This window comes from Lemur catta, chromosome 8 (genome assembly GCF_020740605.2).
Source record: "Lemur catta isolate mLemCat1 chromosome 8, mLemCat1.pri, whole genome shotgun sequence".
NCBI classification, from domain to species: domain Eukaryota; kingdom Metazoa; phylum Chordata; class Mammalia; order Primates; family Lemuridae; genus Lemur; species Lemur catta.
The window spans coordinates 59,651,285-59,669,219 of record NC_059135.1 but is presented as its reverse complement, the minus strand read 5'-3'; the positions used below and the strand labels follow the sequence as shown (position 1 = coordinate 59,669,219).

General features: G+C 34.1%; 1 protein-coding gene across 4 annotated transcripts in view; it reads right to left on the bottom strand.

Moving 5' to 3' along the window:
* Positions 1 to 17,935, bottom strand: part of SCN3A (sodium voltage-gated channel alpha subunit 3) — a 78,497-nt gene that overhangs the window by 13,504 nt on the left and 47,058 nt on the right. For all 4 annotated transcript variants that reach the window (XM_045559384.1, XM_045559381.1, XM_045559382.1 and 1 more), the window contains exons 17-19: positions 9,680 to 9,800; positions 8,388 to 8,542; positions 7,451 to 7,624 (exon numbers count right to left, since the gene is read on the bottom strand). In XM_045559384.1, coding sequence (XP_045415340.1) covers positions 7,451 to 7,624; positions 8,388 to 8,542; positions 9,680 to 9,800 — 450 coding nt within the window. The remainder of the gene's footprint in view (positions 1 to 7,450; positions 7,625 to 8,387; positions 8,543 to 9,679; positions 9,801 to 17,935) is intronic.

The following is a 17,935-nucleotide window of genomic DNA, read 5'->3' as shown; positions in this document are numbered from 1 at the left end:
ACTTTCTGACATTGGATTTCCTAAACTTGTGCTGGGATCTGCTGCATATTTGATTTATTTAGGAAAATAAAGGGACTTTAAAAGATATTTTAGGATTTGGGGAATATTCATTGCAGATTGGCTTAATTAAGTAACCTAAAATGATTATTTTTTCCTTGCAAATTACTCAATAAGATTATCAAAATCTGCTCAATCATATACTTTTTTTTTTTTTGAGACAGAGTCTCTCTCTGTCGCCCTGGCTAGAGTGCAGTGGCACCATCGTACCTCACGGCAACCTCCAACTCCTGGGCTCAAGCAATCCTCTTGCCTCAGCCTCCCAAGTAGCTGGGACTATAGGCGTGAGCCACCACATCCGGCTAATTTTTCTATTTTTTGTGGAGATAGGGTCTCGTTCTGGCTCAGACTGATCCCGAACTCCTAACCTAAAGCAATCCTCCTGCCTTAGCCTCTCAGAGTGTTAGGATTACAGGCATAAGCCACAGCACCTGGATAATATTTTTTTCTGGTTTATATTTGACTTGTAAAAGACGTAATATACTTTAAGGCAATTTTGAAATAAGACCTTTCAAATCTATTACAAGCAGAGGTAGCTCCTTGCAAAAATTTTAAAGATTTGCAACATACTGAAAAGTTAGGAGATAATTTCCTATATTGCTAGGGTGATTTACAATTTATAATAATCTTTTTTACTCATTATCTTTGTGTCAGAATGGTCAAATGACTAACCCAAGACAAGACAGAAATAGGGAAGATATAACTGGAATTTAGATCTTCTTTTTTTAAAGTCTAGTGTTTTCACCTCAGCAAATTTGTCCCTTATCTTTCAATACAGAGTGTTTTCATCTTCATCTCTTTTGTGCTAAACACAAAAGGAACTCTTGCTAACATGTACAAAATGCAACAGACACCCATTTTAAAAAACTGAACTTTTAGTATTAATTTACATGAATCTAGGTACTGTACCGCACTACACAGTAAATAAATGAAAAAGTGTGTGGTAAAGGTTTCAGGGGTGATTCAGTTGTCATTCACACCTTTCCACATTCCTATGGCAACTGAGACTGAGAAAGAAAAGAATAATGTAAGTAAGGGAGTCCATGGTTCTGAAGAACAGCCTGGAAATCCTGTGATTGGTTCATGAGCCAAGCAATAGGAATGTATTTCCCTTAAAAATGGCTAAAGATAATTTTTAAAGTTAGACACGAACAGTTAAAAGATAAAAACGACATATCACCCCTATACATTCTAAAGATACATTTCAATCTAAAAGCTTGTAGAATTCATGATAGTGAAATCTAGAAGCATTCTCATGAAAAACAGATAAAAGAATATGCCTATCACTGAGATTATTATTTAACACTTTCTGAAATAAAGAAGAATTGTAAGAATTGGAAAAGTGGGAGAAGTCATTATTTGTGGATATATGGTTGTTGACCTCAAAAAACCAAGAGAATCAAGTGAAAAACTATTATAAACAGTAAAATAAATTATTTTAGGTAGCTGACTAATGTATTTTTTGTATTAACTTTTCAAGTTTGTGCAGAAGTCTCTTTGAACTATACAAACTTTAAAAAAAGTAACATGAAAAAAATAAAAGTATAAGAATAATCTGAAACATTATTGTTTTAAGAAGAAAAGCAGAGAGGGCAAATTCCACCAGATATAAAAATCAATTATAAATCTACAGTAAGTAAAGCTATCATATTAGTAGTAAACAAAGAAATGAATGAAACAAAAAATAAAGTTCAAATTAGACCCAACACATCCTGGGATTTTGCATGTGGTAAAGGGGAGGGTTTTAAATGAGAGGAGAAAAAAAACCCACTGATTATTCATTAAATGAGAAACCATTTAGAGAAAAATAATATTGAAGCTTTACCTCACCTCTCACACCAAATTAAATTCCAGATTGGTCAAAAATTAAAACATAAAAATGAATGGACAAAGAAACAAGAAAAAGCCCTTAAACTATAAAAATGGAAAAAAATTAGAGAATATTTTTCATAGTCTTGAAGTAGGCCTTCATAAGCATGAGAAAACCAAGGAAAAAAAAAGGCCTGATAAATTGGACTAAAATCCATATGAAAAATTTCTGTATGACAAAAATAGTCAAGAGACAAAAGCCCAAGTATGGAAAATATTTATACCACATGTGACAAAATATTAAATTTCCTCAGTGTAAAAAGATCTCCTGCAAACCAGTAAGTAAAAGATCATTAACCAAATAGTAAAATATATATTCTTTCTAAACTTTCATTGTAATCTATCTGTTTGAACTACATATTTATACTTCCTATCAAAATTCAACTAGAAGAAAAGCAAAGGAATACAGAGAGAATGAAAAAAGGACGATAAGGAGTAAAGTTTTAAAAAAGCTTGAAACTACAGAAAGCACAAGGAATGATTACTTTCTCATCAGAGAAAAAGCAGCAGAAACTCTGGTGCCTCTAGAAGCGAGTCTAATTGTCTCAATCAATACTCAAAAGGTTCTGGACCAACTGGCACCTGGTTCCTTTAAAACAGGGAGGTGCTGTGGATGGAGCTGGAAACAGAATTGACTGAAAGTTTGTATACAAGAAAGCTGGGCACTTTTGAGTCCCTTCGCCAAACCTCTCCAACCCTGCAGGAGAGCAGAATGAAATACATCATCATAGCTTACACAGTAAAATCTGTACTTACTACAGAGGTCAGAACGTAGAAAGAGTAATCCACATTGTGGCAGGGCTTCCTTGTCAGACCACAAGAGCCCCTTTCAGTATATCCTGCAGTTGAAGTACCATATTAAATAGCATATGCATTAACTCAGTATTTCTTAGGGCAAGGGAACCTGGATTCAGATTGCCGTGTGCACACCTCCCCACTTCCACCCCAGAGCAACCCTATTTCCTATCTGCTAAGCAGCTCCTAAAAAGGGGCTCAGGTCATGGTGAGGAACAGGTACAAAGCTACCATGGGAATGGTGGCAGAAGATTCTGGTGAAGATGGGAGCCTGGGGATACTGGTAATGGAGGGATTTGGCCAGCTGGGGTGGGTCAGGTAAACAGCAGGAAGGGAGTGAAGATTTCCAGTAGCTGTGAAAAGTAGAGTATTCCCTTTGCAACATCAGTCAGAAATGGGACTTCATTTTTATGTAAGCAGAGTTTGTAACTCAGGGGCTGCCTCTTTGCCTTTGACATCTCTTCTACTTTATCTTAGATTTTTACAGTTTATTTATTGATATTTAACTTTGTACAAGATCAGAAAATCCACAACGCTCATTGCTGTAGAAGAGCATCTTGGTCACTGTGACATTGTATGTGGTAGTGGGAAGCCAGAGATCTAAGCGTTCGTCTCTGAGGAAAGGAGGAGTCAATTCTGGTGTGCACAGCACTGGGGACCGCTGTGTGGCACCTTGAAGCCATGGTTCCACAGGAATTTCACTTAAACATTTCAAAACATCATTTTTGGTTTTGGTTTTCAAATAAGGACTTTGAATCAGATGACCTAAGTTTATTCCTTTGTATGGAATTCTTAATTTAGTAATTTCAAGATGATTAAATCAAAATAACACTACATGTTATTTATGCTGAAAAGAAAAATCACAGTATCTTTGTTAGTGGATGCATCATCTTTAATCAAGGACACTACTAGAAAAATATTTGAAGTGCTGGTTTGATTGATAATGAGCATGATTGTTTCTGTTTATGGAGTATATAATTACAACTCTATCCTCAGGTTTAATTATTTCTTCTTGGACAGAGGTGAATTGTTGTTGACATTTTACATAACTAATACATGTTACATATTCACTTACCAGCTAGACAACTACTCTGTGCCTCAATTTACTCATGTAAAAACTGGGATAATAAAGTAGATACCTCATAAGTTGTGACGATTAAATGAATTAAGAGGCATTAAAGACATAGAACAATTTATGGCTCAATAAAGGTTAGCTGTTAGTATTACAAATGAAACTCCTTATTTCCCTTTACTGTCACCATTTAGAATACTGGCCTATGAATTGTATCTCATGGAGAGGCCTTTAAGAAGAAAAAGGGTCATGTGCATTTTCTTAAAGAATATATTTGAAAAGGTAGTGACAGGAGCCAGGGAGAACATTTAGAGCCACTGCTTGGTCCAGTTAGTTTTGGTGGTGTTGATGTGGTGTTGGAAAATGGGATGAGACTCCTAACTCATTTATTAGTTGTTAACACTGAGGAGAACTTGCTGATTGATTGGCTGTGAGGGTAAAGGAGAGGCTAAAGATGATATCTGGTTTGGCTTTGTAGAAATATTAACACCAGACTAGGGAATTTAGGAAGAAACACATGACTGGAGGAGAAAGATAATGAATGTACACAGATAGGAGATGTGTCACCAGGTATTACCTAGGAAGAAATAGAAATTTGGGTTGGAGTTTCAGGAAAGACCAGAATTAGAGGTTAAAAGTCTTTATGTGCTGAAATTCATAATCTTTCAAAGAATGGGACATAGAAATTTGTAGTTAAATTAATAGGACTATCTTTTTAAACCTGGTCAGTGAGAAATGTTTCTTATTAATAAATTAATAATGGTAAAAGAAAGTTTCCCAAGAAATGGACAAAGTGAATCATTCCTACTAGGAGAATTTATCGGAAAAGTTAAACCACATTCTAGACTGTTTCCATAGAAGTATGTCTAGAGAGAGATCAGAAATTGATGTGAAATGACCATTATAGTTATTCAGTTCCTTTCTCTCAAAGTTCTTTTAATTTAATCTAATTCGCTCCATAAGAGCTCCAGCTAAAATGCAAGGCAGGTGTGTACATATTAGCACAGCCCCATCTCATAGTTTGCATCCACTACCACTTACAGGCAATCACCTTTAGAGTGTCAGGTGGGAACTCGGACTAGTTCAACACAATATACCAAACAGATCTGTGCCCTACTGCAAAATATGGAGCAAAGAGCCTAGTGCTAGATAGAGGTAGCTCTGCCACTTACTAGCTGTATGACATTTCTAAACCTACAAAGTAGAGATAAAACCTGTAGCAAAATAGAGATAATATTAAGACACATCATCATAGGATTGTTAAAAGGATTAATAAATACTTTATAATTAAAAGAGACATTTATAACGAAGTTTGGAATGTACAGGTTAGAAAGACAGTCATTAGAGCCAGACTACGTAGGTACAAAATCCAGCTTGGCCACGTATAAGCTATGTTAACTTGGGAAAGTAACAACTTCTCTTTGCCTTAGTGTCTCCATCTGCAGAATGAGAATACTTACTGTTTATAACTCATAGAATATTGAAGATTAGGTGAGTTTACATATGTAAAGTGCTTTTAGTAGCACCTGTACACACTAAGCATTAAATCAGGAATAGTAATTTTCATCATTATGTAAGGGTCTTAATTAGTGGCATTTCCACAGTAAGTGCTTAGAAAGTGGCAAGCATCATATCATGCTACTAATACTGCCACTAATAACAACCTAGCTTCTTTGTTGAGGATGCCAATGTCAGCAATAAATGTCAAGAACTAAGGAAGGAACCATCAGATTCTAGAGTTTGCTGGCAATTGGAAATACATACTGAGATCAGAAAGTGTCCCTGTGCTGCTTTTGTTCACCTCAACAGAGCAGCTGGTCGGGAATCTAATGAGCCCTTGAGTAAGCCGGGAACAGGATTCCACAGCTGCAAACACTGAGCATCTCCATTCAACCTGTGCTGTTTGTTAAGTGGAAATCACCTGTGGGCAATAAATATTTCATGATGGTTGAATCTTTTCCTGGAGTTTGTTTTGAACACATCAGCACTGTAGGATAGTTTAGAACCAAATTTGAAGTTGTTATGACAGATGCTCAGATAAATTTTCTCAGGGATGACATTTGTGCAAAAATGCTTAAGGACCACAAGAAATATGATTTTCAATAAATTTTAAATAAATAAACTGGATTTAGTTCATTGTGTGGCCAAAACCAGCATCTATAGTATAGTTTATGTAGTTATAGAATAGCATATATATTTAGTTTTTTATATAAAGATAGTATCTTTTTGACCTTCTGAAAAGTTTAAGAAGATTTAAATGCTAAATCTCAAAGCCAGTCTGATACACACTCATACATACACACACAATTGCCTATTACGACTAATGCATTTATACTGGATTAGACAGGCAATCTTCAAGAGTGCTGAATTGAGAATTAGGAAATCTGGACACTAGTGTCAGCTTTGTTATTAAGAAGCAGTGCCATCTAAGGAAAATTATTTAAATTGAAACTTCAGTTTCCTAATGTTTAGAATAAAGGCTAGATATTCCTTAAGGTCCATTCTAGCCACAGAATGTGAAAATATTAAACTTCCGTTTGTAGATAGCTTTTCAGAGCAATATTAAAATTCATCTCTATTATTCATGAAAGGCCAGCCATGGAAATTGAAAGTCATTTCTGGTCTATTAAAAGCTACTTGGCAGCAGATTTCTTATCAATTTAAAGGGTTAAACACATTTTGGTTATAGAATTATGAGTATGTATGCATGGGAGGAAGGCGAGTAGAATTTGGATAGATCCAGACTTGTTAAAAATGATAAAAAGAATGAATGCACACATGTGGCAATCATTGATTCATGTTGGCGAGTGTTAGAGCTAAAAATAAAGTGCTTTATGATTGCTAGGAAACAGCTAGAGATAGTGCTTGAAGCATCTTGTTTTGTTGGAGACTCTGAAGCCTGGTGCAATGGAATATCACAGACTACAAAGAACCAGAAGACTGTCATTTTGCTCCAGTCCTTTGTAATTAAAAAATAGGCTGCAAGTCAGATAGATTCCATAACTGGCAACATTCCTATGACTGCTCACCCCAGGGTAATCAGATTCAGAACAGACCTACACCTAACTCTTTGTATGGTAAGTATCTGATTAGCTACCAGGATATCCAACAACAGATTTAAAAATGTAAATGCATTTTGTTGTCACTGTGGGTATGTGGCAAAATGAATACAGTAAATGGGTTCATTTAACAGTATTTGGTCATGTGTACTCTAGTAAGGGATTAAAGTGCAATTCTCACAATTCCTGGCCCCAAATCTGTCTTGATTTTGCTTCCTGGAGGCTTTTTTTTTTTTTTTAAATTGAACTGTTAATAAGCTAAGTGCTTAGATTTGTCAATTATAGATTGTTTAGCTATTCCTTAGCTTGAGGTCCTTAACTTTCAGAAACAAAGAGCTTTCTGCTTGTGGTATAGAACAATTCTCCATGTGTGTTTTCTCTTACCACTGTCCACATTTTTAGGACCTCCCTTATTCTTTTCTATGAGCCATTCTTCATTGTTGCATTTATTATAATTTTTTTAAAAAACAATGCTTAATTATGTCAGCATTAGTGAAACCAGGTACTCAAAAAGTCAAGGTCTTAATCATAGAAATATATAAAATGTCAACTTGCTTCTTTTAAAAATAATTTCATAAACATCATTCAGGATACTTACATCAACGATCAAAAAATCTAGCCAGCACCAGGCATTAGTGAAATATGTTTGAAATCCATAAGCTACCCATTTGAGAAGCATTTCCAGAATGAATATATAGGTGAAGACCTTGTCAGCATATTCTAGCATGGTTTTGATAGTCTTTCGCTGTTCAATGTATATATCTTCAAATGCCTGTGAATCAAGAATATTTTATTTTACTTGAATGGCTTGCCTCCTCTAAATATTTGGGAAAAAAAATTCTTAGTATCATATTGAGTACAAAGCAATAATTTGACAAATATTACTATTTCCCACAAACAATAACCATCAGGCAAAATTTAAAGACTAAAACTAGCTGTGAAAAATGCTGGCAGGAAAATGTCACTGTCTTTATCGATTTAGTATGTGCTTTCTTCCCTACTTTTAACCCAAAAGTCTGTATCTCAATTACTGCACAAAGATATGCTTTTAGTAAAGTAATATGAACTCAAAAAAATAACTAGCAGTTCTGTTACTGAGGGATAGCATTGGCCTATTCCAACATTACGTTCTGTGATTCCCTGAATGATCTGGCTTATTTTGAAAGAATAAATTGATTACAGATGAAGAAAACAAAAAACAGTTTTAGTCCATAAATGTTAATATGATTATTAGGGAAAACTGGATGGGTTTGACAGGGAAGGTAACGTAGTTACAGCATGTCTCTGAAAACGGTTGTCTCAGTGAGGAAAACATCTGTTACGTAAACACTAGATGAGAAAATCCATCTGGCTGTTTCATGGTTCTGATTTGTTCTGGACTGAATTTTGTACAGTTAAACCCTGGGTGCCAAGCTCTGCAAGGCACAAATATACCTCCTCTTTTGATTCTTAAACTCAGTGTATACTGTCTGGTATTTTTGGAGAATAAGTTATTCCGCTAGAACCTGATTCTTGCCGAAATGCAGTTCACTTACCAAAGCACCACTACTGAGAAGGATCATGAAGACAATGAAAGTCTCAAACCAGTTGTGCTCAACAATGCTGTAGCAGGTTTTCCGAAGATTCCACCAGATCTTTCCTTTGCCTTCTTCTGTACTTACTTGACAGAATGGAAATTTTTTAATACATCCTAAATAAAAACATCAAATACAATAAATTAGAAAAATATATTTTAATCTTAAACAGGAAAAACTAAACTTGTTCCCTCCCCATCCCAGTCCCAGTTCATCATTTTGTGGGGTAACTGGCTACTTCTTTCCCTAGTTATCTTCAGCATCCCTCCTATAAAATAACTGATTCTCAGACTTACAAACTCAGCAAGCTACTTAGAATTCAAGGAAATACTTTACCTAGATTTGCTCAAGTAAAAATAGTTTCATTCTTCAACATCAGACAGGATCTCATTACCTCAAGGCCATTGATGGAAACAGTGTCCAGGTACATCTCTCAGGTTTGGGGCAAACTATACGTTCGTGTTCATTCATATTTTGATGTGATCTTAGATTTTTACTCCCTTTCCATGCACAGAAAATCCTGCTGTCTTCCCAGGTATCAGCCACTGTCAATTTTCCCGAGCTAATTTATTTTCAGCCTCAGTGCTTTTCTTAGTCACACCTATGACTCATCTTGTCAGTCATTGTCTCCTATTCCTTTGTCCTCTTCCTCCTTGCTTTCATATTATTTCTAACTTCCATCTGCTCTTCTGCTCTCTCTGAGCTACTACTCATATTAGATTAAAATTGCATTGAATTAATAAGTATTTATTGATTTGTGTACAAGACACTGTGCTGGTTGCTGTGAGGACAACTATTGCTCTCCCTGCCGAGGCTCTACAACACAGCTACGTCGCAAAACAGCTCTGGCCACAGCACAAATTAACCATATTTGAAACTGTAAGGGATGAATGTAATTACTGCAGCATCTGTAAATCAAATTACACCATTGCCAACGAGTTCTGAAGGGATTGCAATATCAATGACATGACATTCCAGAATGCCATTTATCTCATAGGGTCAGCTTCCTCACATTCTGGGAGATGAGACAAAAAAAAAAAAAAGATATATCACATCATCTTAATTGTCCAGGCATAGTCACTGCTATAGTATAATCTGGAAATATAGATAGGTTAGCTTTTTAAAAGAAAAGAGGAAAACAAAGATAAATATGCCTTCACCATTTCTTTTAAACATTTTCTTTAAATGAAGTATATTCGGTCTCTGTAAAGAACTATGGGAGATTGCATTTAATCACCTCAGAGCTCATTTACCTTCAGTAAAACAAGCTTCTGGTTTAAGGTCTTCCTCAGGTTCAATTTCAGCTTGTTCACCTTCTCTGGGTGGAGCAACATCAACTGTGCTTCCTTCAGATGAGCTGGTTGCATTTAATTTCTGGAAACAAAATTCCATTTTAAAGATGTGATTTTTCTCCCCTTTTGTTCAACTAATTGGGAAACACTCTGTCACAGTGTCAAAAATGATAAAAATGATAGATTTGACTCTATTAATGTTACTGATAATTATGTACTAAAAATTGAACATAAAGTCCTACTATTCATGTGGCTACTGACCTGATTCAGACAAAAAAGGTTAGATAGCATTCAACGTGGGTAATTTGGAAAGTATGGATTGCACCTGATTAACTTGTTTTATGATCTCTGTTTTGTATATGAAAATAACCTTAGGCCAAACCAAGAATAGTTTGATAAAAGTAGTATGCTGACATCTACTAATGATTATATTAATTAAAATGCATCCAATCAAATTGTAATTTCCACCTCTTCAGATGGAAATTTTCAGAAGTCAAAGCACATTACCAGTTGTTTCTAAGTACTGTCCATGTTTCTGTAATTTTAGAAAGGAAGAGCGGCACATTAACATTAGTCACAGTCATTATATTTCAACTTTGAGCTATATTTTTCACTGGCTTACATAATTTTCTTCTTACTTTACTAGCAGAAAAATGATGGATCTCTGTCTCTCTGTCTTTTTTTTTTTGAACTACATAACTGAGCTCAGTACTTGCCAAGGAATTTTAAATGAAATGGAAATTTCTTCTTAAATGGCATTGTCCATAATCTGTATAGACTTTCATTAGGAGCACATTCTGAATTCAACATGTGATCAGGCTGTGGATTTTTCCTTTAAATAAATCATTGTGACATGCCACATTGCTAGAAGAGCCACTTTAATGTTATAAGAATAAATATCTAATAAGTACTCTGAGATCACTTGGGAAGACATTATGAATGTGCAATGTTTGATGAAAATTGATACAAAGACATGACATACAGCACAACCTAGATAATGTAAAGCTTTTATGATGAAAGAACAGTGCATGGATATGCTAATGGTTTCAAAGCCCCACTAACTTTAGGAGCTAAGTGTTAGGGTCACTATGCCCTAGTCTTCTGAAAGAGTTAATGTGTTATTTTTAAAAAGACCTAAATGACTCCCTAAACTCAGGTCATTTTGGGGAAATTTGGCTCAAAATTCCTGATTTGCAGAAGTCATAATGCAAATATAATTTAATAATTTATAATGTGAACTAATTGAAGAGTAATATCCAGATGATACTTTCTGTGGTGTTACTATGAAGGTGGCATTAACCATATCCAATTAAATATGTTGTGAAAATTACTTTAAGTCAAACTATGATTTTATAATATAGTACCTCCTAGTATGGGATATGCTTATGACTCATGGTTCTTAGGATCATCATAGAACAAGAATTTTTACCATTAAATTCCTCTACATTTTGGAGACACGGAAAAGCCAAAACATTTTCTCCTCCTAGGATTTTCCTTCTTACCGACAGGATATCTTTATTATTTTAAGAAAGACATAGGAAAGCTACTTCTGGGTAGAACTGTAGCAGCTTCTGGTATAACTAAGAAAACCCTGGATAATTGTTTGGTCTCAGCAACTAACTTTTCCCCTCTGATTTCACTGGTAGTTTACGGGTTGAACACCATGACTTTTGATGAGTGACAGCAAGAACATCCACTGCATAAATAACACTAGTAAGAAACCAAATTATTTTGAGGTTATAAAAAGTTTCCTGTTTCTTCTTCCTCTTGGCTAATCCAAACTCAATAACTTTTTCTGAAATTGGTCATGGTTCACCTCCTCCATGAAGCCTTTTTTTCTTGCATGATTTCTACATGCTAAATTTCATAGAACATTTAGTTCATTATACTTGTTTCCTTTCACCAAATCCTACCATAATGTATATATTTATGTACATATACATATATACATACATATATACACACACATATATCAAGTACATACACACACTCACATATATATACACAAAAAGATCCAGTATATCACAAAGCGTACAATAGAAAATAAATATTTATGTTGTGTTCATGAAGAGTGAATAAATGATTAAATGTATTTTTGTATTACTCTTATAGATAGAATTCTGGTGTTCAGATAATTTCATTGCTACATTTTATATATAACTCAATCCTAGCCCTATCTAATCTATCTAATTATATTAGAAAATGCATTTTCTTATTGAATAGAAATTATTTAATTAATAATATTTTAATGATAAAAATATTTCTAAAGTGTTTCTCTAAAATATTAACATTCAATAAGGAAATCTGAGGGAAGAACGTAATAAAGTATATATGTCTACACACACGTACACATATACTTTCCCATGTGAAGACTTCAGAAAATATACTCACCCTTCACTTATCATTTTACCACTGTCAATATAATTGTGTAATGTTTTTCACATAATTTTCTGCTATATATTCTGCAGCTGTCTTATATTTAAATACAAATACTACTTAAAACAATCCTTCACAGCATAAGTCATAATAGCCACTAACCTGAATAGCAATTGAATTAATTATTTACCAGGTTTGGACCTCATGGTATATTTTTGTTATTTATATAGTCTTTAGATTATAAACCTCTTTGTGAATGTGGTTAACAGTTTGTGTATAAATAATCTCAATATTCCAATAGCTTTGGAGGTTATGCATTTATACATCTTAAAGTAGAGAAGGACAGGGTTCAGTTAATTCAGCTCTCTCTCCCTGACATTATGAGGCACAGGTCTTTTGAAAATAGACAAGGAAAAAAATCCTGCCCTCTTTCTGCTCTTCTCCGAGGAGTAGAGTCCATTTACATGAAGAATGCTTTACGGTTCCCCAGCTTTTCTGGTTATAAGGATAAGCTTTTTTAACGTAGGCTTTGGAAAGCTTCTCAAGGAATGTTCAGAGGGGGTCTTATAGGCAAAGTGTTTCCAAGCCCAATGACCCTTGTGAACCAAAGCTTAGACGATGGTAAGCCAGTGTTCATTTTACTAAAAATTGTTTTATGGGAGGCTTCCTTCCCTATGAAGGTTGACATAAAGTCAACTCTCCCAAGTTGGAGAACCAGGCTTAGTCATGATTTAATATGATTTGTCAGAAATGGTACTACATTATTTTTCAACTCAATAGGCCACATTTTTATCATAGGAAATCTTTTATTCTATGAAGTTATGAAAATATTATATCAACTATGTAACATTTCTAAAATTGTGAATTTACCTACATCTAGAAATTAAAATGTGAATTGTGCTCTTATTAAATTACACAACTTACCAATATGATATACTGCCTGACATGCTGTAGTTACTGGATACCTAAAGAAGTTTACTGCTGCATTTTTTAAATCACTAATTTACACCCGGGAAAACTATTTAAGCATTTGAAATTTTATACATTCATATAATACATATCTATACTAGTTCTATACATTGATATAATCTAAATAATCTAAACATTTTTAAATTATGTTCAAAACTTTGATATTCACACTCTAGTCAAGGGAAGTTTGTGATACATCTTATCATAGCCATACCAAAATGACTTCCAAATTTATTTGAAAGCATGTAACTGATTTAAAAACAAGTAACCAATGATAAATATGAAGAATAACTTACTTTCTTTCTATTGCCATAGCTGTGATACTACGATATAAAAAAAAGCAAAGAAATCTGAAATAAAATTTACCATATTAAGAAACTTGATGAATATACTAAATAACCTAAATTAATACTTGTTGTGAAGTACTTAGAAAAATATAATTGGGAATATAGGCATAACAATAGAAAGCTTCCATATAAAACCACATAGTACAAGTTCAAACTTGTTTTCTTGTACTCTTTTCTCCCTACCCTTCTAATATTTTACGGCACTTAGAAGTTAGATTCTTCCATCCCTTGTAGAAACTACTAGGTCTACAGAGGGATGATGGCTTATGCTCTACAAATGCACGCTGGAAAGCAGGTTTTAAGATGCAACATTCTCCAGGCCTAATTCAGCCGCAGAAAACATGCCTGGCTGTAGCGGAAGCCCGGCGCAATGCTGTGGAAGCCGCACCCTGATCCAAGAACCATGTTCTCAAAGACATGGTACCTGAATATGAGGTTTTCAAGAAGGTTAACTACAAATACCACTCAGAAGAATGGGTTATCTCAACATAAGAAATGATAGAATTAGCACCCAAAAAGGCCATGAGACCATTTCCCCCCCCAATAACATGACCTTATATAGACATTCCCCCATATGATGAATATTGCTCTTGATTTTTATCCAATTAAATAATGAAATTTAACTTTCAGAGATAGAAGAGAATGTTAGCAACTGGCCTACTTCCACTGAAATGCGCTCACATTTCATTTATTTTCAATCAGCTATCAAATGTGTGACTCTCACAAACTGCTGTGTGACTCAAGAGGCAAAACAAAAGATTCAGCCATTACAGATTACCTTTAAAATCTAGCCATTTTTTTTTTTCTCAAAAATTCTGGATTTTATCTTGCTAGTAGAAGACAGAATGTCTTTTGGTGCCACGTACTGTCAGGGCCTTAGTCTGATCTTTTGGATATGCATATCCATATCTTGACTCATGACATTTCACTTGAAGAACAGGCAGCCACACAGTGAGGCCATTTGGTTGCTTGTCCAAGGCAGGAAGAACAAGACTAAAACCAATAGCTTTTTTTTTTTCTGACCACTTATCAAATAGTTAAAAATATAAACCACCACCATCTAGTTTGCCTCAATATATGTTAAGTATACAACACCCCTGATGCTTTTTTCATTTTAAAATAGCCTTAATATTAACAAGAACATTGTATGTGAAACTATGAATAATTATGTTGTAGTTGAAGAGCAGGGTAAAAGGGCATCAAGAAAGTGAAAGAAAAAGGCCATTTATCTGGAAGAAGGGACACAAAAATTCCCATCTGAACTAGCCTTAATCAGATTTTTTTCAGCAGAAGTACACTAAAGCACCAAGATTGTTCTTTAAAGGTCAAGATGGGTTTAAAATGGCTATTCACACACTCATCTGTGTTTCTAGAAGAGTAGCCTTGCATTTAATTTCACAAAGAGCATTTGGAAGACACTGGCAGTGTAATGGAGAAATTCAAAGCTAGAGCCTCTCTCTCATTGCTTTCCAGATTCTGAAAACAGAGCACGACACTTTTTCCAGAAAGGCACATGCTCAGAACCTTAGTCAAGTATCTACTTTCAAATTTCCATAAAGACTTTGAAAAGGAGGAGGGAATCCTGTTGTAAACATGGTGTAAATCAATAATTTGCCAGTACTATTTAATTCTATTCTGCTTGTGAAGAAAAATAAATCAGATTTTCTTCAATGACTAATAATGTTGTTTTACTCCTAAAACTAAAAAAGTTAGTACTAAGTAAAAATTGCAGAAATCACCAGGGACTGTATATTTTTTTCTATTTTTCATTAATAATTTAATTCCTGAATTTATTTCATTCTACAGCTAATTCTCAATAATCTTTAAGGAAGAAGAGAGTATGTATAAACTAAACCTGGAGACCATCCCAAACTCTAATTAGATATTCTTTGCCACCAAAAGCCTTGAAAACTGCTCAATACTTATGAACTTTTCACTTTGGCTTCCTGATTTCCCTCCCAGAATCTGCACTCTGGCTGAGATTCCAGTAAGCAGTGAAATTAACAGGAGAAAGTTGAGTTAAGAAAATAAACTAAAAGCTTAATTAATCCACAAATCTATAATAATATTGGGAGATGCCCTTTACTCCTCATAAAACTATAATAATTAATAACCAAAAATTGTAAATTTTCCAAGTCTCTTTTTTGCCTGCTCAGTTTTGGGTAGAATATTTAGAGAGAAATTAATGTAGATCATGAAAATTCCAAATCAAAAGTGGGTACACTAGACCAACAGCTTAATGATCAAGATGCAATAAATTTTTCCTAACCCATATGATGATGCTTTCTTTGGATTACTTTACAATGATGACTATGGTTTTGCAGACACATGACAACTTTCCTAAGCTATTAAATACATAAAAATCCAAGATATGTGGTGCCCAAATGCATACAGACTATGGCCCTTCATCTCCAAAAACTCATGATCACCCTACTCTTTTTTACAGAGCCTTTCCCCCAAAACATGAAAGCAAATATTTCCATCTGGATCACATGAATTGGATAGGTTGAAAATTATATTCACAGATCTGAATATAATAACCTGAAAATGGCAGTACTATCAGAAAAAAAAAACCACTGTGAGGCTCATTTTGGTAATAAAATTTACTTATATAAGGGCTGAATCAACAACAAAAGGTGTGGTCTTATTGTAATGAAATAAAAGCAGAAAAATAAAAAATGCATGCTCTCTTAAGTCCTTCACTATAGTGAACCTTAAACATTCCTACCATGTTTTAAAATAGGTATTACAGATCTTACAGAGCATGCAATTACTGATTTTAAAAGGCTGAAAGCCTAAACTGAAAACTCATTAGCAGAATTAAATACGATGTTGGGACTGTCCGTCTCGCCTGACCATGCTGTGATGTGTCACACGATTCAGCAGAGAGCAGCTGGACAAGTCTAGCACTTCCTTGCCATGGCAGGGGAAGGAACATAGCTGAGTAGCATGCAGGCCAGTCAAAATTCATTTAGAAAGTGATTGTACATGTACAACTTGCTTGGGTAACCTGGGTAAAAGTGGTGGCCTCTGGCTGGTTAAAAAACACCAGAGCTGCATTCCTGATGGCTCCAGCTTGATTTTATCCCTGTGAGAAGTAAGAATGGTAAGCAGTGAAGGTCACAGTATGATATTGCTAGATTGTGTTTGGAATTCAACTTCAGATATGATTGTTAAAAGCATTTATTTTATATTCTTCACTTAGGAAGACAAACCAATAATCTTTTCAGAACTAAATTGTAAAAATCCATAGTTATAAAAAAATTTCAAGAAGTCATGATTATGTGAACTTTAAAAATATAAAAACAAACAAAATTCTACATTGGAGCTTGTCAAAAGATTAGTATAATTCCAAGTTTTTCCAAGATAAAAATATCACTATTTTGAAATCCATGCCTTCAATTCCCTTCCATTTTTTCATGCAAAGGTTTACATTTGTTTCTGCATTAGCCTGCTTATGTTAGTGATATCTGTATACACAGATATAATATACACACATAATATATATTATATAATGTAAAATAATAGCAATTCATATTTTTATCTCTAAAAACTTCTAGGGATCATTTCTCTTTAGCTGCACTAGTCAGGTATACTTTTTATGAAAATAAATGGAAGGAATTGAGTAGCTACAGTTTTCAAATACCATCAAAATTAATGATTAATTTTCTGCTTCCTTTTAAAACAGAAATTTCATGCAGTTTTTTTTTTTTAAGTGAAAAACGTATAACTCTGGTGGGTTTAACTTACATGAGTGCTCACTTTATCCCCAAAGAGAAAGGACACTCTGTGCTCTCCAAAGCAGAGCTCAGTGTTCTTTTGCTACTTGTGATTACGAAACATGAACCAAAATGTCACTTTATGGAGAGGATATCTTTTAATGTGGGTGCATATGTGTGTGATAGCTATTAAAAAAGAATAGCCCAGCCAATATAACTATGCATCTGAAATGTGACCAGTGTTCAATGCCAGGAGTTTTTGGAAATTTCTGATCAAACTGCATTTTGTTAGAGTTTATCTAAATCTGTTCTGTAATATTAGAACTTGCTGATATTTGCTTTTATTTTGAATAACTGTTTACTTTTTATCTTGTGTGTGAGCATATATGAGAATTGCTCTATTTCTTTTTTGAGGACACTAGTTTTACCAAATCATCCACATAAAATTTATTATTGAATTTAATATTACTGTGCAAGATAATTCGAAATTTTATTCTAGATCTATAAAATATATAATTTTATATTTAATTTGATGACTTTCCCACTAATCTATCTGCACATTTTAATCAATTTCATTACATTCTGTAGTTATATTCAAAATTAGCTTGAAAGAAGATAGAATGGTTATAAAATATCACCCAATAAGGAATTTTTGTTCAGGTAATAAAATGTTTTCCAGGACTTGATAATGAGGGAGAAATTGTATCTCATTATTTCAAATTTATGATGTTTACATCATTTAAAACAAATGACAATGAGGTAGTAGTCTTCTAAGCAGTTATTTGAAGTATCTGTGGACATTATGA